General features: G+C 41.5%; 1 protein-coding gene across 1 annotated transcript in view; it reads left to right on the plus strand.

The window, feature by feature from the left end:
• Positions 1–1,535: 1,535 nt before the first annotated feature.
• The window catches only part of epha6 (eph receptor A6), a 182,396-nt gene continuing 160,163 nt past the window's right edge, over positions 1,536–23,768 (plus strand). Inside the window, exons 1-2 of the mRNA XM_084361638.1 lie at positions 1,536–2,262; positions 12,593–12,657. Coding sequence (XP_084217764.1) covers positions 2,184–2,262; positions 12,593–12,657 — 144 coding nt within the window. The 5' untranslated portion in view covers positions 1,536–2,183. The remainder of the gene's footprint in view (positions 2,263–12,592; positions 12,658–23,768) is intronic.

Consider the following 23,768-nt stretch of genomic DNA (forward strand, 5'->3'; position numbering starts at 1 on the left):
TTACTGTCTGTAAAATACAACTTTTTTCAGGAACCAGTGTTGTTTTTAAAATGTTGTAGGTTGTCAGATGTCAATATCATTATACTTTCTGGGGCTAATTACAATTTTCATTAGGCCATTCCAATGATTGCAAAGTAAGTGTGATTAAATCTGTGTCCCTAAGCTATAAATCTGTTCATTATGACTTGATGTAAATCAAAAAATGTGCTCATATCCTCATAAATCACCACGCTGCCTGTCTGTCTACTGATAAGTTTTAATGATTAATACCAAAGTGTATGGTGTATTCCCCCTTCCACTGCTGGTACAAGAGGCTGGAAATGCACTACTCAAAATAAGTTAGAGATGTTGGGATATTTTAGTTTTTCACTTGATTGTTATTCTGTGACATAATCTACATTTTTATTTAGTGTTCTAATTTCCCTAACTCATTTTGAGTGGTGTATTTTGCTTAAACCAAAAATGAAAATTCAATCAGTATCTGCTGACCCCCGTGCCGATGGGAAGTTGGGTGAAGTTTCGTAGTCAACGAAACGTTTCCTGAGCTTCATAGGAAAACAGTGTTGCATCATTCTCCATGGCTCCATACAGCTGGTCTAGTGACAGTCACACTCATGCATCCACTAATGCTTTTAGCTCAGCAGCTACAGTAAAGATTTTGGCTTTAAAGGTGCAATTTGTAAGAAAAGTTGATTTTTGAGTCTCATTCCCAACTAATCAAATACTGACACCCTCGATTCCCAAAATCGCCTGATGCTTTAGGATGTGGGACGGGTCGGCCACCATCCCAAAGCATCAGTTTCTGACGAGTTGGGAATGAGACTCAAAAACCAACTTACAAATAGCTCTTTAAAAAGGGTGTGAATATAATGTCTTTTGACATCAATTTGGGATTCGGGGCTTTTGGAGACTCACAAGGAATATGAGCCATTTAGTGTAAAGTTTTTTGGTTTTTTTTTACATTTTAAAACGAGTCACCATCTACTTCAGTTGTTTAGGAGAATACTGCAACATTGTTTGCTGTGAAGCTCCAGAAATGTTTGTTGGACGACAAAACTTCACCTGACTTTCCATCAGCATGAGGGTGAGTAGATGGTGACTGAATCAAAAAATTGTGGGTGAACTGTTCCTTTAAATCATCAAAGTACTGTTTGTCCTTTATTGCAAAAAAGTGCATTTGAATATACACACTGTTGATTGCATACAAAGGTTCAATTCAAAAATTTTAAAACATTTTTTTGTTTTACTCTGCATTGATTTCAAATGGATCCAATTTGGATCAATCAATTAATTCAGTTTAACATTTAATTAACAACAACAACAACAACAAAAAAACTCGATAAGCTCCCTCTCTTTCACGTGACGTAATAACAGGTAAACTAATAGAATATTCTGTCAGATGGGGTCAACCGGTTCAAAATGGTATCACGCAAGGCCACACGTCTATTTTTTGGGGCCCCTGTGGAAAAAATTGGGAAGCCCTGCACTTGAACCAATTCAGATAACACACATACACACACGCACACACACACACACACACACGCCATTGCCTTGTCAGCTAACCCCCTCTAGTGCCGAGCATCCTGCACAGATGCGCACAGTCCCTCACTGTAGCCGCCGCTTTACTTTCTCCTCCGCTGCATCCCAATCATTCCTCTGTTCGCCTTCCCCACCTCGCTGCTGCTGCTGCTGCTGCTGCAGCGGACCAGGCTGGAGACAGCGAGCTGGTTGTCCGATCCGAGCCGAGCCGAGCCGCGCACTGCTGTGCCAACAGCGGGTTTTCTCAAGTCTGTCACGACTCCGTGCGCTACGGAGACGCAGGTTTGAAAAGGACATTTTTTAGTGTGTATTTGAAACAATGCAACATCGGCCACTGAAGTGCATGGGACGTCTTCAAAGTTGCTAGGAGCTAGATGTTTGGTTCGGGTCAAACTGATTGTCTGGTTTCACTTTAAATATTTTGGGCGACTTTGTGCGAATCCTCTCCGTTCCGCACCACCGCCGCCGCTGCCTCCAGGTGAAGGGATGGATCTCCTCTTACTCCTTCAGCCGGCATCTCTCTCCATCTGGGACCGAATGTAAGGACCAGGACCAGTGGATCGGTGCTCGTGGAGGGATCCAGCCGCGCTTTTTACTCCTCTAACCACGTTACCTCAGATACAGCTCTAGATGTTGCCGCAGACATGAGTTTTGGACACAGATTTTTCCTCGTTGCACTCTTTCTTGGAATTGTCCCGAGTCGCTTCAGCCACTGCAACCAAGGTGAGTTTAATGATCCGCTCAGAGGATTCCTGAATTTGAAAAAATACCTGTGCTGTTCCAACGCATTTTCCAGTGAATCCATCATTTACAAACAGCACTGTTTTCACTGTAATAACCGATAAAGTAGCAGGCATCATATAAAGTAGTTAAGGTGCATCAATAAACTGATAACACGCCGAGAGTCAGACAAGGATCTGCAAGAAAAGGGTCCGACAAGTTTGAAATGTCAGATATCATATCTACACCAATCCTCTTTGTTTTTTTAAGTGAAATTAAAGGTGACCCAGAGTATAGATAAAACCTACTTAAATGACAAATATCACAGCTGCATATTCTTGTGAATAAATGTATGTCCATGTCCTCACTTATATTAGTCTCAATCATCTCGAATTAAGCATCCTGTTTGCTCTGAAATGCACCATGACAGAATGCACATTCAGATTTAAAGTTTACTATTTTACGAGGGGAGTTCAATGGATTGCCTGAGCTGATTTAAAAAAAAAAAATTATCCAAACACTGAGCCAGATATTAAAATGAAATACAGTTTTTATGGAAATCGGCTGCTGAAATGACAACCCTGAGGCTGCTTTAATTACACATTCTACATTACACACACACACACACACACACACACACACACTCAGCAGACAGTAGAGGAGCCAGATTGAATCATTAAGTGGGTGACAGTGTGAGAATGTGCACTGAGCGCCTGTTTGAGACTTGCATGTCTGTGTGCTGCAGGTGCTGCGGTACATGTCAGACACAAGCAGTGAAAGATTGCGAGCTGCTTTGTGTGAACGCACACAAGCACACATCTGTTCTGTGTGTGTGTGTGTGTGTGTGTGTGTGTGTGTGTGTGTGTGTGTGTGGCTACAGTGAGTGTGTGGGTCGTTGTTTACTCCCGCATCCCTCTTTTGCATGAGCTTGCAGCCCACCTGTCTTTTTATATGATCCGTGAGTGTGCATGTGAGTGGGCATTGGCACTTTTGTGTGTGTTCCATGTGTGCGCACACACATGCACACACACACACAGCCGCAGCAGCAGTGAGGTTTAAAATAGTCTTATTGATTGTGCGGGACACTGCGGGATCTGCCCCCCCAGGTTATATTTTATTGTTCTCTCAGTTCAATAAGAGCGATGCTACTCCCTGTTCTCCCAGACAGCTGCTACATAACTGCCTCACTCTGTGTTTTTCTCCGCCACAGATTGAATGATTGAACTGATGCCTGCTTTCTATTGTACTTTAGTCTTTCATATTGACTGGTCTGGGACCTCAGCGGCACAATTGCAGTCGTCATCCACCACAGCGCGGTGCAGCTCAGAATGGAAAAGCTGATAATGACTCAGATGACAGAGAAAAGTGTCTCGTTAGGAGCCGAGGCATAAATGTTTCTCACCTTGCCACAATATGCTCGTTTTGTCAATGGATTACTTTCATATTTTCCCAAATTAATTTCCTGTTGTACACAATGGCCGAGTGGCTTCACAGGCTTGATTGCTGGGGACAATTCAGTGTTACGTTTGCGCGACTATTGAGGAGACACTAAATTGGATGCAAGAGTCCGCCTCGACCTTTTCCGCTGAATTCACGTTGAGATCCAGCCAAAGGAAATCATTGTTTTCCTGCCTAGCTGCTGCGTCCTGGGGACAAAAGCCAACATCGTCACACAAGAGGTGTTTTTGTGTACTTTGATGCTTCTGACCAGTGACAAACAGAACTCAAAAAAATTGGGGATTTCACGAACAAAATTGGGCGAGATGTCAGCTGTTAGGAGAACAATAAAAACCAATCACCTTTCGCGTCTCGCCTGTGTGCCTCCTCTCACTGCAACATATCAGACAGTCCCTCACGTCAACCCAACTGGGAGTGCAGACAGTTATTAACAAAGCTCTACTCACTCACTGCCAGGTTTGAACAAGCCTGTTTTCCCCCATCAGTAGATCTCTTCCCATAATCTTTACTTTTATTCATTTTTTTTTTTCCAATTTCCCTCCCTTGTGAAGTCGGCTGCGACGGCTGTATTTATCATAATGAACATTCACAAATCTCATTTGCTAACCTGATTTCTTGAGCCCTTGTAGAATTTTCCACGAGCAAAGGATTGCTCGTACCCAGTAAATTGGGGGACGGTGTCTTTGTTCCACAGATTGTTTTTTTTTTTTCCTGACAGAGAGATTTGGTTATGAAAAATCACAAGCGAATACATCCTAGGAAAACGGATGAGCGCCACATGTGAGAGTTATTTTTGTTGGTCAAAACGCCTCTCCAAGTTTGAAGGCACGAGACTTTAATGGATCGAGTTATGAAATCATAATCAAAATAACGCAACTCTTTGCATTTATTTATGTGGAGCGCTGATTAAAGCTTTCGCCCTCGCTGCTACCACCCGCGGGGCACCACTATCACCATCACCGCTGTAGACGAGGGAGATACTCACCAGCAGCGAGCTGTCAAGTAAAATCAATCAATCAGAGAGAGAGAGACAGAGAGCAGCCGCAAAAAATGTTAAGTCTGCACCTTTGACTCGGAAAGCCGCAGCGTGGGTTTGTGTGTTGTGACCACCTGTGCATGTGAATTCTCATTACACAGGAGCAAGACATTGGGTTTATGCTAAAACTATCACTTTGCAAACACTGGAGATGCATTTTATCCACAGTATATAAAGTTATATACATACTTGTGAGCTCTAGGTATGAAAAATGAATTTTAATCCATGTGAAAGCTCTCTCAATTTCTACCTTATTACTGTTAAGTGGAGCACACGCTGCTACATGTAATAAAAGGTCTCCCCACGAAGCTTCCCCGCCCGGAGACACTGAGATGACTCCTCCAGGCTGGAGACTGTTAATTTAGTAAGGGCTCGGCTTCCTCAAAGGCATTCCTGTATTAAGATAATGATTGTTGAGTTTTATTGTACGCGAGCTTTATGGCCACCTGGTGAACAAGATCCACTCCACACTCGAGGAAAATAACTCCCGTCAAAGTCACGAGCGGTCGAGCAAATGTGCCTCGGTGAATGCTGAGCAATTTTTAAAATGTCAGTCATGTGAATTAGCTTTGGTCTTAAATAAACCATGCTGTTGGTGTTGCATATCTTAGTCCATTAGCTGCCAGTTATACTTACATATGCGGTATGTTATTGGCGACTGTTATGCAAAACATACATTGGGTTCTCCGACCGTCGAGGCTGCAGACACCTGAAGCTTGTTTGAGTTAAGCCCTTTACACCCACACAGGTGTTTTCACTTGTTTTGTCTGATTAGACTTCATCTGAGTAGCTGTGGACATGAGTAGACTGAGCTTGAAGGACATGGAGGCGTTTTTGCCTTTCGTAGTCAGAAGAGCCAAAGATTTAGACTGGAAAGCAGGGAGAGAGCCAGAGGTACGAACTTCTGACAACTTTTGACTTTGACTACTTACATTTAAACACACATATCTGTACTTTCTACTCCTTACATTTTCAAAACAGGCTTGTTACTTTAGTTTGAATGCACTTGAGGGGAATTATTGATTATTTTTTAAAATTTGCGTCATTGCATGCCGCCTTCGCAAGACTGATTTCAACCAGTGTGAGTCACGCACGGCAGACATAGCGAGATGAAACAAGACGGAAACAGAAAAGAGAGGGAGACTCCAATGGGGAGAAAAGGCGTGTAGTGACAAAGGCTCAGGCTCAGTTAGCTTTGCACAGAAATGGCCTTTTAGAAAAATGTCCTTCAGAGGGATACCTTTTACTCTTATACTTGTCCATTTCAGACCCTTTATTGTACATAATTAGTATCTGTACATAATTGAGTAAAGAACGTGTCTGCTCTTGCCACCTCTGACTGGAACAGACCTAATAACTGAATGCAACACTAATGACATTGACACTTTGGGAAATTACCAGGTGACACAGATATAAAGACCCCCTCCACAAGAATTAAGGCATATAAAGAACATGTTTAATACAAGTCTTTACATGGTTTCAGCAGGAAAAAGTATAATTACCACCTATCACCCTCTCATCACCTTCTCCTCCCTCGTTAAAGATCGCACATACTGTAATGCTCATTCTCAGTACGTGTTCACTGGAGGTTTCAAGTTTCCACATCACATCTGTGTACGCTGATTATTGGACCAGGATCGGCTTCCAAACTGTTGCTTTTCAATTAGCGCAGATGCAGTGGATGTGAAAACAGGCCTCTTGTGTCAAACTGAAGTTTTGAAGCTCAAACGTTCAACTATAGGAAAGAAATACTCATTTTTTGGTCTTGTGCATTTATATTACTTATGAAAACATTTTTACATCCTTAGGCCAAGTGTTAAAGTAAAAGAGAAACGTTTAAATCACTGTGGTTGCCCTCTGCCGCACTTCTAGATACTACAACTTGCGTACACTCAGCATTAGCAGCAGTACTTGACCCTGTGCTGAATGGCTAAATCACATATTATTGGCAAGAATTCCCTTCACTAATCTCTCATTTAAAACACTTAGAGCCTATATCAGATCTAATCAAGCACATTTGAGGATTTGCTTTGCTGCCATTTATTATGTGGCTGGATGTTTGATCTTGGTGGAGTGTGGAGACGTGTTGAAAAGCCTGTCATGCCTGTCAGGTTGCCTCAGCTATGGATAGATTTCCATTTCACAGCATATCATCCCCTCATCTGTTGAGGGCCCTGTACCTTGTTTACACCGCTAAATGACAATGTGCAATCCTCAAACCAAATACTCACCAAAATCAGTTTTTACAAGTGTCTGTTCATCAAATGTTGTTTGTTATTAAACAAGACTTGCCGTTTGTCAGAGTTGGAAGGTATGAAGCTTGCAAATTGAAATTGTTTGTCTTTTTAGTTCAGAACTCGGGCTTGCTTTGCTTTTTACACAATAGTTTTGGGGGAAAACACTTCTACTGCATACAAAAAGGTGTTTCATTAATCTTTTACAACCAGCATGTTGCTAGGAGCAACTTGGTCAGAAAGATTTGCTGTTATAAGAAACTCAGATATCTCCAAATTGAACCATTGTAGCATATTTTTGGCTTGCTATACTTGAATAAGGCAAAGATGTACACAACTGCAGACAGCCAGTAGCACATTCGTCTGAATACTCAAACTGCTCTCGATTCTAATTTACATGGAGTAACAGTGGAGGAGACTGCCTTTGGGTCTGTTGTTAGCGCCATAGTTATTTTGAGGTGTTTGTGTGGCCTATGAGGGTTGTAGGCCAGACAGGAGATGTCATCATTCTACTGGAGCTCCATATATTTATGAGCTGGCCAGCTCATGTTCTATTTATATCTAAGCAGTGGAAATCCCAAAGGACCCTCAGCTCCAGGCAGGGTCTGTGGGTGCCTCGCTAAAAGATAACTCTATAGAGGGGTAAAGAAGGAAACAGAGAGAGAGAGACAGGATGGATGGATATGTACAAGCAGGCAGTAGTGTACACTGGCAGTTACAGCGCATCCTCATACCTAAACGACTGAATTGATTGTCACTGTTCCCAAAGGCGACATGACTGCTGCAGCGCAACAGTGACACACGTACTGGACTTTGTGGCAGTTTGATTAGGTTAAGGCAGTAAAACTCTTTGGTTAGGTTCCGGCACTGAGAGTACTTGGATAGGTTTGGACACTAATACTTCTTAGTTGGGTTAAGGAACTAAAACTACCTGGTTAGGTTTAGACACAACTGCTTGGTTAAGTTAAGGCACTGAAACTACTTGATTAGGTCTAGACGACAAAACTACCTGGTTAGGTTTAGCCAAGAAAAATAATTAATTAGGTTGAGGCATGAAAACTACTTGGATACGTTTCGAAATACATTGTGGTTTAGGTTAAAATCACTTCACTTCTGTTAGCAACACAATGCTTCACCCAAGTAACTTATGTTATGTACCTGACGTAATTTCACGATGTAAGTTGACGTCTGGTTTTATACTGAACACTAACAGCGATCTCCTGAAGGAAATCCCTGTGCTTGTTTAACCTGACTGTTCATCCCGGACCCCCTCCCTCTACAGACCATTCACTTTTACCATGCCATACTCACACTACTCCTCCTCACATAAACACAGGTCATAATAAGCTGCTTTCGTTTGCTATCTATATGGTCGTTTTACTGATGAGGACAGGCTCGGCCGTTAAGCTCCTCAGTAGACATTTACCCAAACCAGAATACACAGACAGGCAAGTAAAAGTGCCCATGCATTCAAATACATACAAACACATACACATGCTGCTGTCTGTGGAAACCGTGTAACTATATTTTGTATTGTATTAAATAAAGCTGGTACAAAGCTGTCACACCAGAAGGGTTTCATTTTGAAGTGTGTTTGAACTGGTGCTTTTTTTTGCTGCTGATTCAAAAACAAAAAAAAACAACCTAATAGAATCTCTCCATGAAGCTCTTATAAAGTCAGAAACACAGTTTTTTGATCCAACTCTGAAATGTTCCCTGCTGGATACTTCTCCACATTGGCACCTAATGTACATCAGCTGTTCTTTATTTATAGTAAAGTGAAGTGTGAAATTGCTCACTGCAGTGAGCAACAAGGCCAACTTTCAATGATTAGGCTGTCCTCCAGAGCCTGTGCTACCTACCTGCCCACAGTAGTCTAATGGTGTCCATTAACACCATTTGCATTGCCAGCTTGTCCTCCAGCCTGGCACTGGCACTGACATGGTGCAGACCTGGCATTAGCGGGCAGAAAAAAAGTCACACAGAGACCCTGGAACAGATCCAAAAACTGGCCAACAAGAAGGAAATATTCAACTAAGCTAGTGCAGGAGAGAGAGAGTAGGACTGCAAGAAGAGGAGTGAAAGGATCAGCATGAAGCCTTCCCTCGCTGTGATGTAAATGATGGTCAGTCAATAATCTGCTACATTTGCATATAAATCAATGTCTGTTTTTCTCAAGCTTATTTCAGATTGATATAACAACAACAGGATTTATTAAATGGGTTTCAATTGCACATTTTGAAAAGGTCAGTGTTCATAATTTGCTGTAATGTTTTCATGTTGTCCCGGATAAAGAGAAGAAAAACCAGGCAGGTAGCATAATGCCACAGTGGTCTGACAAGAGAAGAGACAGAGAAAAACACCACCTACTGACACTCATACTTTCTCAAAATAGGAGGCGGAAATGTTTTATGTATGTTCCACTGATGGAGTTAGTAGAGAGTGCAGAAAGTTCACAGTAGATTCTGCGATTTAAACGTTGTTTCGGAGGTCGTCCCCAAGACCAATGCGATTATTTGGAAAATAACGTCCTAAAGATTGATGCATTTAAAACCACCAAATATCTTAACATAACATTTATCAGCAACCTTATAAAAAAATAATGGTATTGATTCAAAGTTATACTTGTCAAGCTGTAGTAAAATGTCAATTACTGTGTGAACTTGAACTTGTCTGACTCTCTCTGACAGTATGGATTTTTACTGATGACATTTCAATAATGCCACTTTCAAATCTTAGGGGAAACATATTTCTCCCTCCTTAAAAACATCACTTGTGATCCACGTTTCAGGAAGCACACACTGTGTTTTAGAGTACGCGCTGTAGCGCACCAGGAGTTGCCACTCCATTAACATGACCTCAGCACCTCATTGCTTTTATGTCTCCTCGCATATGTCAATGGATTTTTGGTCGGCGAGGCAACGAGACCAGAGTGCATAAAACAGTGTGTCTAAGTAGTAAAATTATGATTGACGTTTAGCCAAACGTACTATATACGAACGTATATATAGGCAGAGCCACCAGACTGATACAGTAAACCTAATTAAAGCTAAACTAATCAATATTTTACATTAACAATGGCTCAAATGACTGTGTGTAATATGGAATGGATCTATTGGAGACAGTTACCGGTACTACCTGACTCCGCAGGTCAACTCAGCTCTTCAGACCAGTTTAGCCTCTCTCAGCTCATTGTTTTGTTTTTTGGACAACTTATTGAAATTGATGTAAATTTACCACCAGTAGTTAGTAGAGACCCAAAAAACAAACCCACAAGGAGGATGAATCCTGGATTTAAATTAAGTGGGTGGCCAGAAAAACACCACTGCACTCCCATACCCACATGCTCCCAGACACATCCGGCAGAGATCTGCAATCTACTGAAGACAATCAGATAATAGATTTTAAAGTTGTAGTGAATTTTTCAACAAATCCTTATTTTGGCTCTTGGACAAGTGGAACTTCGCTGTATTTCGCTGCGAGAAACATCTTTTCTACTAGAATCATGGCAGAATAATTATGAGCCGTTATGAGTTGTATTTTACAATATGACAATCAAAAGGCTTATGTTATAATAAAAATCAAGAGTTCCATTATAATTTTTTACAATTGCTGCTTGGGATGCTTTAGAGATACAGCGACTGGGGCTCAGTCTAAAGGGCTTGTGATGTCTGTCAGTTCATAGAAAAACAGATAATATTACAATTTCGAATAGATTTGAAGAATATTTTATCCATCATCCAGCAGTTATTATGTAAGAAGATTTTTTTTTTACAATATAGTTAGGAAGAATATTCTTTTTTCTTTCTTTTTCATGGTTTTTGAATACATTTGTCTGCTGAATAACCACAGCAGTGCTGCGGGCATCAAGCTGCATTTTTTTTGCCCGTGCTGAATTTGTTAACTCTGACAACACTCTCACATCCTGGACGCCTTTCTTAAATCTTGGATGTTGCGACGCGGCCGTCTGGCTCGATTCAAAACAGGTGTTACATTGTGCCACAGCAGCATGTCCCGTACCGGCTCTCTGGGAGATGAATGGAAGTAGAGGAGCATTTAGTTGTGTATGACAGACACATACATGCACACACAATGAAAAGCTCAGTGAGCAGATGCTTGGACAATCTCTGTCAACCAGGCTCCATCAGCAGTGTACTGGCTCATAACTGGGGAACAGACAGACTCAGAAATTCCTCCTTTCTGCTCGTCTTGATCCTGTCAGGGTCCATTCACAGATACAAACATCACTTTTCTTCCGCCTTGACGTGATGATGTATAACAGCATTCGGACTACTACCTCCTTTAATGTCAATTGAGTTGTAATAACTAGCTTTTCCAGAGCAATTATGCAAATAGAGATTTATTCCGGATATTTTGTCATTGATAGAGATTTGTGTAGGCATGATGAGCCCCCCGAGGACAGCTTACAGAGCTCTAAATGGACAATCATAATAAACTGACTCTTGCCTTATCCAAGTAGTAAAGTACAGGATAAGTTATCACAAATCAGCGTCAGTAGTAAGAATGTGTGCTTCACAGCTTCACATTGAGGATCTGAGTCAATGGCTGCTCAAGGACAAGTTTAGAGATGAAATTCTGATTGTTTTGCGACTACTGATGAGATTCGACGATGATCACTCGTAGCACGTGAGGGAGATGATTGGCTTTAAACCAGCCTCTCGGGTCTAGTGTTGTTGTTTTTCTGCAAGCTATCACTCTCACCCTGAATACCAAGTGTTTTCCACACATAATTAGGACATAACTGTACTGTCACGCACACATTGTGCTTTTGGTGACTGGATGGGCTCCATGTAATATTTATGGATTTTGACAATGCAACAGGATCCGTGTCTACTGTCTGTCTATTCCCCAATGTTGTCACACGTAGGCAAAAAACACTTTTTTTAATTTAGTGATGTTATGATGGCCTCACGCTGAAGGTAAATTCAGGAAGCCATATCTGCTCCTTTGCACTGTAAATCACTTGTCGCTGGGAGAGACGCTTTCCCCCTGAATTATTAAATCTACTGTCCTTGAGAGCGAGACAAAATATTGTCAAGGATGGCAATATTTTCCTGGGTAAAATTGTTTTGTTTTTTTTAACTCTACCTGGAAGGTTAGATTCAACTGACAATGATATTATTATGCTGCACCAAGATTAATATCATTGCATATTGAACTCCGGCAAAATGCAATACCAAAGCTCTAATTTACATCCACAAAAAGCCAGGTATTGATTAATACTTGGCTCAACAAAACACATATTCTCATGGAGGGGGATGAGAACAGATCTATCCCTCGGTCATAGGTAGAAGAAGAGCACCTTGTTGTGTGTGAGATTGAACCAAAGCCAGGCAGGGAATGGACTGTTGACAGCAATCTGACTGCAATCCATCAGTCCCCAAATTGTGTCGCAAGTAGCAAAAGCGTTGCTCCCACTGTACACGCCGCCACGCTCATAAATATTCATCCGAGAAAGTCATTTCTGTTAATATGAAAAATGTCTAAATGAACATGTTTATGACTGATTTTTCAATTTCCGGTGTGAAAGTGGGACTTTTTGTGTGTTGACAGGTTGCTAATGGTTGTATTTTCCTCATTTCAGTTGTGCTGCTGGATACGACGTCTGTGCTTGGAGAGCTCGGATGGAAGACATATCCTATAAACGGGGTAAGAAGGGCAACTGATTTTTTTCCTTCAGACTTACTGTCCGCTGTGCCTTGTTCAAGATGCATGGCCTGTGCTGCGTCGATGAGCTCGATTGTATTGATTTTAACAGGTCAAGACAGGTAGCAGTGATCTGTTTCATATTCACATCCTTGTTTTGGTTCAGACCCCTCTTCCCACATGGGAAATACTGGAACTTGGAGACAGATAATGAGAAGAGGTCTCTCAGGAATCTTGCCTGATGCTGTTCAATCTTCTCCTGTCAATTCCTGTCCTGTTTGTGTCACCTTCGGGCCACAGAACTATTTTACTCTAAATGTTAGCTGAAGGGAGACACAGTTCCCATCAGTCAAGCCCAAGTTCACTGCGGCGTTTAATATAGTTATTTTGTTTATATATCTTTTTTGCATATCATTAAAAATAGTTGAGACTAAAGTACAAAACTTTTTAAATCACAGCAAATCTGACTTGAAAAACATTAATACTGCAAAAACTTAGTGTCAAGGTCCAGTTGCCTCTCAGTTACTAGTAGCAACAACTACATGTATACTGTATTCTCTGTTTGTGTCAGTCAACTACCCAAAAGGGGTATTCCCATCTTGTTCTGGCAGTAAGTCCCTCCAGCTCCCCAGCAGTCTGTTGTCCAGCTGAAAATCCAAAACGTTTGAAACAGCAGCGCGTGCCAAACTCAAGGTATTGCCATTATAAAATATAGATGACAATGAACTGTAACATCCTCAGATCAAAACCTTTTCCCTCTCTGTGCTGTCAGTACCTGAAGGGCTGATTGAAAACATCCTCTTGTCGTATATAGAGCGAGCAACAAAGGCAGAAGTGGTCGACTTCCACCTCTTTGTTCACCTCCATATCTTTAAATACAGCACAGCTCTATTACAAGATAGAGACAGAGGCTGTCCCGCTGAGTCCATGACACTCTGGCTGTGTTTAACTCCCCATTTTAAGGGTTACCCATGCATGGTTTATTGTCCTGAAAATGCCTGAGGTTTTAACCTTCTTTTATGTAGAGTCTCTCAAAATGTCAAGTATGAAGTGCTTGAGTTAAAGAGGTAACTGCCTGTGGTAGTAATTTTGATCTGTGTCATACCCTATCTGTTGTGGTCTCTTATTAAAGTACTTTTTCCTTTACATAATAGAGATGAATAAATGCGTTATTAACCCGTAACATTCAAGCAGAAGTCTCTGAGGTTTGTTGAGGAAAAGTTGTATCCTTTGACAGGATTTATAGTGATCTATTTTGCTGTACTGCTAGGATCTAATGTGCTATGATCTTTGGCACAGACTCTCCCAAATGTATTTTTGGTCTAATAAAATAAAAGCCTTTAAAAAAGACTTCAACTTAATAAAACAGGGCTGAGGTGTAGCCAATAGCTAGTCACTGTCACTGTTGCAACACCACATTTCCTGCTTATATCACCTACTGCAGCCAAACTTCAGAATGACGCGACCCGGGACTGGGAAATCTTCTGCGACCCACCAAACCCTTTAATCACAACTCCGATCAACACACAAGACTAACATGAAGTATTCCTAATAAAGACCCTTAGATGACTTAAACACAACACCAGATAAAAATAGGTCAGATAAATAAAGAATAACATGTTATTTAACGCCCTTGTTTTATTAGTTCTGATTAAATATTTAGTAATTATTGTATTGTATGGCAAGTTCAAACTTAATAACAAAATTGAAAATGAAAAACTTTCTGTAATTTATTGTGAATGACATCTCACAGCCCACCTGCTGTACCTTTATCCATCAACATGGTTTAATAAGTAATAAGAAAAAAGAAAATATCAATAACTTAGAATAGAAGAATAGAAGAGACCACAGATGTCTGTTGTGTTTTTTGCTGACTGCATGCAGACTGAACAGGGCAGAGCAGCAACACAAAATAGCTCTTACTCTATTTTGAGGTTGGTTTAAGGTTTAAGTGTTTGAGAGCTGTGGCAGAACATCCCCCCCAAAAAAGGTCAGTCCTTTATTTGGAGCTATACGTTGACTTTTCTATCCTCCACAATTCTTACGACTTCATAGTTACTCTCTGTGGGTTTTGACTTTAAATGATCCTCTGCTGGAAGCTCCCTAAGGTCCCCCCTCACCACCCCTTCTCTGTTTCTCTATCTCTGGCTGCAAGGCCCTCTGTGGCCCATATCAGGGTTATGGAGGTGATTACATCATGTAGGTCGTGGTGACAGCCGCCCACAGCGTTAGAGAAGAGGAGAGAGGGAGGCTGCTGCCTCCATGATTAAGCTGTCAGCCCTCTCCCCTCCTCACTCATCCACTATCCACCGATTTACCATTAATATTTAAGGCATCGAGGTGAGAGGGCCTGAGGGAAGGTGTGAAGATCTGGGGAGGTAAAATAGTTTAAATCCCCCACACTACCTGGGAGCCAGCAAGAGGAAGTCAATCCCCACCATATTAGACACAGCCTGGTATCAGGCCGATACAGCAGCACGCCATGTAGCTGCCTATCAGAGCTGCACGCTGGTTCTAGTTCCGGATATAAACTACCGCACGTCAGTCCTGCCCAATGCACATCTTAAAATAATTTCATATGCAGTAACTGCTCCAACATGATTAGCCGATGATGACTTTGCCGGGAATGTGGTTGGTTGTATGACGTGAAATTGAAGGTGAAGTGGAAATTGAGGTGTATATTTATGGATGAATTTTTATCAGAAGCCAGTAAACAACTCTTGTTAAGAGAGGAAGGTGAGGGGTTTTGTAGCAGAGGAAGGTTAACCATAAGTACACGGTGGTGGTATGCCAGCATTACAACACGACACCGTGGCACTGCGCACAATCCCGACAACAACAATTTTGAAGTGTCCTTGAGCAAGACACTCTAGCCCTCTAGCTGCTTGCTCACCGTCACATATTTTGGGTAGGAGAATTAGACAAATAAGCAAAATGAAAATATATTTGTTAAGAGGTTGGAAAGTCTTCAGGGCCAAAAGCGAGAGAGAGAAAACAGACAACTGTGGACCCTGCGGAGTAAAACTGTTAACTTTGTTGTCTATATGTTGATGAGTTCTTCTTGACAACCCCATCACCAGACTAAATGATGGCAAAGTACATTTCTGCAAAACCACAGAAAAGTCAGAACCTTGCTTTATGTTGCAGGTTCAATTTTCCAATTTTCAAAAAACACTGCTTAAGCTCTGGTTAGGTTTAGGCACAAAAAAGCACCATGTTTCGGGAGGCCACAAACACAGCTGTCCTGAAGTCTCATTAAAAATATCGAATGGTTTCACGTTTACAGATGTTGGAACACAGACTTTAACTGTCACCGTCTCAGCAACATTATCTCCTGCAGTTCTGCCTCCAGACTTTAGAGACTAGGTTAACATTAACTGCCAACGTTTTACCCTGACAACTGAGCTATTCCTGGAACTACAATTGCCATCATTTTGAGGCTTTCAGGGATGTAAACAGGAAGTATAATGTTACCATGGAGTCAGTTAGTTAACTGTTGGCTGCAACTTGAGCCTCACTTTTTCAAATGTTTGTTTACAGCACCAGTAAAAGACAACTGTCGCTGGATTAATATAATAAAGTTGAATTTGAAAAAAAAAAGATTCTCAGGCAAATTCTGTAGTTAAAAAAATGGCGTTTCTTCTATGATTTCTAAGCAGAGTTATTGAAATATAAATGCAGTGGACAATAACAACACTCAAAGGACGTGTGAGTCACACTGAATCTGAAAGTATCATGTTTGTGTTCATATTTGAGTGAGTTATGATTCAGAGAGGATGTGGGATTTTTAATCCAAATGGTGGCACTCTGGTGCGAGGGGGTTTTAAAGTACCTTAATGCCTCCATGAACTGTGTTTCACAGCTGCTGCAGCTCCAACTGCTGTCTGTGTTGGTGAACAGGCCACACCAGGGGACCAGACTGTAATAACTAACCTCCCATTGTTTTCTAGAACAGCAGCATGCGCCGGTCCCTTTCTCCTCACTCGGTATCTTCGCACCCCCTCCTTCAACTCTCCTGCACCCCCACCTGGGGAGCGTACCTCAAAGTTTGTGCATACACAACCAAGAAACTTCAGCAATTTTTATTTGTACGAAAAACCCCACTTACACTCAGCAGCTGTAACTCAAACCTGTGAGATATAGCTGTTTTCCCTCCAGCAGGCACGTTTAAAGCACAATATGATACGTCTTGAGAGCAGGTTGAAACATAAAAGTTTACAGCTCTCCTCCGCTTCTTTACAGCGCTTTACAAGAGAAGCTAATTTGTCATTTTCATGGACGCATTTCGAGTAATGCTACACCTTTTTGCTTTCCCGTGCTCATCTTTGCATTTTAAAGGCACTCTGGTTATGATAAAAGTTATAGGTTGGATTTAGCTGTCCGTCTGAGGAGTGTAAGAGTTCATTAGCGGTGCTGGACTGTGAATACCTCGCCGTGGGCACGCTCGTGTGTGATTACAGAGCTGCCTGGGAATAGTTTTAATTAAAGTGAATATTACAGAGAAAGACTGAGACGCTTCAATCAATTAAGCGATTGCGTTTGGTCTCCCCCCCGTCTCTGGAATGCATTTCCCTGTAGGTCCACATCGTAAGCACACTGGCAAGCTGTAAACACAGATGTTTACACACTGTAAACACGTTCATACATCTTGGTCACGCCCCGCCTTCAGTGCAAGGTGCCCTTTTATTATTGCATACCTGCGCCGCTCGGAAAGTAAATAGACCCTTTTTTTTCAATTGGCCCGCAAGGGGAACAGTGCACGGAGGACTGTTGTTATGTTTGTTAATGACTTTAGTGAATGTGGGAATATCCTCCGAGTTAGAAAACACGCTCACCCCGACTCATTAGATTTGTGCATATTGAACAGCGATTGATCCATACCATGCCTTTCAAGGACTCTGACTCCGCAAACTTTTTCCTCCAGTCGAAGTTAATAATTGTGTGCGTCTCACAACGCCGACGGCGAGCAGATACACCAGCACAAAAGATGTTTTTGTAGATGTTTTCACGAGGCGAAGATGTGTGTGTGTGTGTCTCTATTCTCTTCCTTTCCCTCCATGTTCTGAAGTGCTGAATAGTGATGAAGAACAGGGCGTCGGAGGGGTGAATGTGAGAGAGACAGAAAGAGGAGAAGGAAAAGAGGGTTGATTTGGCGTCTGCATGCAGCCACGATAAGCTCCACTCAGAATGGGCAGACACACTGCTGAAATATGCATGAGTCATTTCCCAGCGGTGGGTGGGGGGTAAGAGAGCGGAGCAGAGAGAGGAGCAGCTTATTTATTAAATTACATGAAACAGCTTTAAGGGATTAAGAATGCCTAATGTTGCCTTTTGTTTTCACTCATTGATATTATAATGGGAAACCGAGCGCAGGCAGGTCGGATGACAAAGAATGATGGTTGTCCATCATAAAAGGAGGGAATAATCCTATTTTTATCTATTGTCAGAGATCCCGAGGAGCCAATAAGTCAGATCTACCGGGGGCGTATAAACACCGCGTTATGTAAGGGGGGAGCACATTGGTTTACCGCTGCCAGAACGCTGCCTCGGTCAAATATTAGGCTGCGCACCCTCGATACCTCACAAGTGTTCTGCTCAGAGCAAGACATTTGTCTCCGAGTGTGTGTGTGTGCATGGACGTGTGTTTGTGAAGAGTTGATATGATGCAGGCAATAAAAACATTTGCTGTAGACCAAGTCTGACGCAACGGCAGTTTTAATCCAGTGTGTTCAGAAAAGGTCATTTTAAGTGGCTTTAAATATTGATGCGTGTCCTCTGCTGATAACACGCCTCTCCTAAACTTGCATGCACTGCCCTTTCTCATTTAGTGTGCGTTACCCTCATGAAGTGATCTCTTTACAGGCATCTACAAAGAGATTTTAAAAACCTGTAATTGATTGTGTTTTGCAAGATCACACAGTGAGAAGTGAGTAATGCTATTCAGTATAATGTTTCACTTTACTTGAAGGTGCACAAAAGTGGTCAATGGTAGTCAAGAGACTGTCAGGTTCAAATCCCCCAGACTGGCAGGACAAATGTGGGTGGGGAAAGTGAAAGGCAGCTCTTGCTCCACCCTCATTACCACCACTGAAGTGCGCTTGAGCAAGGCACGTAACCCCAACTGCTCCAGTGGAGCCGCTCAGTGGCCACTGGGCAGCTTCCAGGTGTGAATGTGTAACCATGTGAATGTGATCAGGCCATTCCTAAAAAAGAGAACATTGCTCTCAGCAAATCCCCCCTGAATAGATAAAGGTTTTAAAGGAAGATAATAAGTCATTAGTAAGTAATGAGTCGACACTAGTTTGTGCCTCTCAGCAGCAGTGTTGGGCAAGTTACTCAGCAAATTACTCAATGAAAAAGTAGTAATATTACTTCACTTATTACTTGGTATCAAAGAAATTAGTTATGTTACTTGCTATAGTACTGTATTACCTTTACATAGGTAACTTACCCAGCGAAGAGCTGCTTTAGATCTTGTTCACTCAACTTCCACAACTGTGTCCTGTTTGAAATCCAGTTTCTGTTGTTTAGACAGAGTGCTGCTGCTTCACTGGCAGGAGACGCCTCGTTGTCAGCACTGATGATTTTTCCGACAATCTTCACATTGCCGTGCTGCCGTATGAGTTGTTCAGAAAATTACATGTTTTATTTTTCACAGTTGAAAGTGTTTTGCTGCTTGCACAAAGTTTGCAACAGACGATAAGGTCCTTTGCGATAGCCCACAATAATGAAAATGCTTCCAGCTGTTGAAACCTCGGTCCTTTCTCCATCACTTCACTTCATGGAAAGTGATCCCTAGCACTCGATACTGGGGAAAGTAATGATAATACAGTAATGAGTAACTGAGTAACCTCTCACTACCCAACACTGCTCAGCGACTGGTTTATAATTAATCGGGAACAACTCATTAAGAAAGTGGTCAGCATGTCGTTTCACAGATATTCGTGAACTAATCATTACCTATTGATTCATGAATGTAGTATCTCATTATCTGCTGTTTGAGCCTTTAATCACAGTCATTTGGGAATTACTCATTAACGATTCATTAATTAGCAAGTCATTCCTGATTCATTCCTCCCTCGTCTCCCCTTAGTAACTTTTTGCTTAACTTATTGTAAAGTGTTACCAGTCGTACTTGGAGTGACTAGTATTTGGTTTTTCTGGTGCTTTTTGTAACTGTTGTCAATCATAATAGTTAGAGGGATGATGTGTTTCATCAACAGGCACTGTGTGCAACAAATATATTTACTTGTGGACCAAATATTTGTGAGTCTGCCACTGAAAGTAGTGCTAACTGGGTAGTGCTATGCTCAGCATGTTACAGACTAAACGACTTATTGATTGATCTTGAAAATAGTTATTCATCACCAATAAAACACAATCAATGGTGGCATCCCTAATGAGCTTCAGTCGGAAAGTGTTCCCATCAGTCTTTAACTTCCGTCACGCAGGCTCCCACCGTGTTACCGTGTGATGATGCACCACGATAATACCCAGCTTTCCTTATCAGCCTCCCAGTACAACAAGAGTAAGCTCGAGCAGCCGCTAGTCGACAGAAAGTCCTCTGAGCAAATCGCTCTGTCGGGTTTTTGGGAACGTTTTCAGAGGATTGTCGTCGGATTCAGGCTTTGAGTTTGAGCGGGGAGAGACAGTGTAGAGAAGAGAGAGAGGAAGACAGGAGGCCTTGTCTGGGAGTGATTGGATATAACTTGCGAGAGCAGAAATAAGTAAGATGACTAACACACCGAACAGAAGTGCTTACACTCTCACGCAGGCATTTGCACGCCCTTCGAAGCCTATTTGCTTTCCCCGCAATACTAATCCTTAATCTTTTTATTGCAATATTTAACCACAGTAATTGATTGCAACTACGCGACCTAAGCCTTATCTCAAAGCACTTCCTCCGTGCCTAATACTATTAGCCTTGAGAGTGAGACTGAATAACAGAGAGGAGGAGGGAGAGGAAAATCTGTATGTCAGTGTCCTTCATAGCCCAGATAAACTTCTGTGAGGCGTGCTGCTGAGTGATGGCCGGCAGCGCTGCGAGGGAGAAAAAAAAGAGGGAATAATCCAGAATCACTCCACTTCTCCCCATGGAGGCTCTAATATAAAAAAGGTATGATGATTTAGCACACCAGTGTTCGTCTCGGGGACCTCTGCCATAACCGGGCTTAAGCAGTGCCGGGGGATCCCTTAATTGGCTTGTTTCTTGTCAGGGACACACCGAGGCCGATATCTAATGCGCTCCCACACGGCATCTCGCTGACAGCAGAACATATTCTGACAGCTTTTCGGGCTAACCCTGACCGTGTGAGGAATACGGTGGAGCTGAGTTAGAGGAAAGAGAGGGGAAGCGGGAGGGATGGAGGGACCGGGTGGATGCAAATGGTTAGAAGAGGAGAAAAAAGAGAGAGGGAAGAGTGAGGAGGTTATTAGTGCCTTGCTGAATGCAGGAGCTGAATACATGAATACTGGAAGCGGTGGCAGCCGAGGAGAGAAAATAGAATATGTGGTTGCTGTAGGACAGGAAGAGTTTAGACAGACAGACTTGTGTTTCGTCTGAAGGGTGGAAGCTTTGTAGAGCAGTCAAATACAAAATATGGTAATAGTTTAGTCCGAATGAAGAATACTTTTAAGTGATGTTTATAGACTAACTAAACATTGATGAATATGAATAAACAGACCAGTCCACAGACCTACTTTTGGAGCCACTGGACGTCTTAATACAACCCCGATTCAAAAAAAGTTGGGACGCTGTTTAAAACATAAATGAAACAGAGCATTATAATATGCTAATCCTTTTTTAAATGTACTCAACTGAAAACAGTACAAAGACGATATATTTAATATTGTACTTCATTGGTTTTTGTAAATATATGCTGCTGAAGAAAAGTAAAGATGTATATATGGAGATGGAAATTAACATGGATGCTTTTGTGCTGAACACACAGAACATGAAGCCATGTTATATTTATCATTCAATTGAAAATAAAATGTTATGCGCTCGATGTTGTCTTATTTTTTCCCCCTCAATCACTGTTTTCTACATTATATCAATATTTTTCAAGTTATCATATCAAAGTTAAAAAGTCCGATAGTGTGTTTGGTAACAGGTGATAGTATTGTGACTGGGTATGAAGGCTGAGTTGTTCACAAGTAAGTATGGGTAGAAAGTAGGGCCTTGAAATAATATTGCAATATTTTGATGAATATCTTGACATTTTAAAAAAAGTCCTTCATAATTGCTATGACTGGGCAACACAATCAAATATCAACATTTTTCGACCAAAATTCCTTGATGTCAATATTGTAGCAATATTATAGGAATGACTTTGTACTTTGAAGAGACAGTCATCAGTAATGAGGATATAATGACTTAGTGGGTAAAGGTAAGTATAAGAACAAGTAGAGCGGTCTGGTAAGTTCAGAAAATGACTTTAAAACCAGTAAAAGACACCACTTACACCATTTATAACAACATCCAGAATCTACAACAGCATACTGTATAACCTCACATCAGGATAACAATATAATATCAGTATATTGCCCAGCCTGAAGCAAAACACGACTGTATAAAGGATTTACAGCATGGGCTTAGGAACACTTTTGAAAACTACTTTTTGTCAACACAGTGTGTTTGCAAATGATTGCAGTGCATTTTATTTGTTCTGCACAGCGTCCCATCTCCTTTTGAATCAGCTCATACAATACTCACTTGAAATATGCTCAGAGAGTTGCTGGTAATGTAAAAAATGTCTCATGTCCATACCTACGATGAAACAAACCCTTTATAACACGACCACTACAGAATCTGCCATCCTTATTCTGTGCAAAGATGCATTCAGATGTTAATATGGTACAATTTTGCCCTAATAAAAGACTGGAGCGTTTGTTGTGTGAGCTTCAGCTGAACTTTAGAATAAATCAGAAATGTCTGTGAAGCATTATTACACAATGGAAAATACTTATGCACCAATCACACAAGTAGCAGGTTCCTCATTCTGGCTGGCACAGGATTTCACTTTTGCTGATTGAAATGGCAAATGGAGCTGGGGGCAGATTATGTCAGCTGTATCTAATTGGCATTATTGCCGTAAATTACCCAAAGGCCAAAGTGAAATTTAGCTGAAGTAGTCCGTCTGCTCTGTGCAGACTGGCACTGCGATTTCGTGTTTGGAATTAAGCTCCTGTACACTTTCTCTCAATATTTTGAGCCCAGCCGACGAGCAGATCTGAATCAGGGCCTCGAGTATTTAAAGCAAGCAGCTGACAGAAGTCCCATGTAAAGTAAGTTGGCCACACCTGCTTCAATGTGGCAGAATCAACATTTCATATCTAATGCTGCTTATCTCATCTTCAGTTCGTAGCGACAGGTTGGGAATATTAATCGAGCCGCCACTCAAACCCCCCCAAGTGCTCCTGTCTTCTTAGCCAACAAATTACAGATTACAGATCTAAGTTCAGCCTTTGAGGTTTAACTTGCTCCAAGCTGAATCTAATTGGATTCAATAAAGGGATTTGAAAGGATCAGGGGATACAACTTGGATTTGATTGAATGGAAGACTGGGCAATATACAGTATCCATATTATATCATTATAGTGATATGAGACTAGACATTGTTTTCGAGTTTGGATGTTGCTGCTTTGTGATATGGCAGTTGTGTTTTCCTGGTTTTAAAGGCTGCATTACAGTAAAGTGATGTCATTTTCTGAACTTACCAGACTGTTTATTGATCAAAAATCTCAGAAATCATCCTGACAATTTTGTCACAATATCCGTTTTGAGGTGTTTGGTTAAAAATATTGTCATATTTGATTTTGTCGCTTTTGAAGATATCAAAATACTGAGATGTATATAATTTTTCACGATTAAAATAACAATATTATAGGCCATAATGAAATGCTAGTGTTGGTTTGGACTTTACTTTATAGCAGCTTTGAATTGTGTCAGTGTCAGATGAAAATCCCTCTCTCTCTCTCTTCAGTCGTCTTTTTCTGTCTACCCTTTCTTCTCCCTCTGTTCCTCATCTTGTCCTCTCCTCCCTGACTCTCCTGATTTCCTCCACCCTCCCCTTGTTTCTCTCCCTCCTCCTCCACCCTCACTTTATCTTACC

This window comes from Pagrus pagrus (assembly GCF_965226575.1).
Source record: "Pagrus pagrus genome assembly, chromosome: 9".
Classification (NCBI taxonomy): Eukaryota; Metazoa; Chordata; class Actinopteri; order Spariformes; family Sparidae; genus Pagrus; species Pagrus pagrus.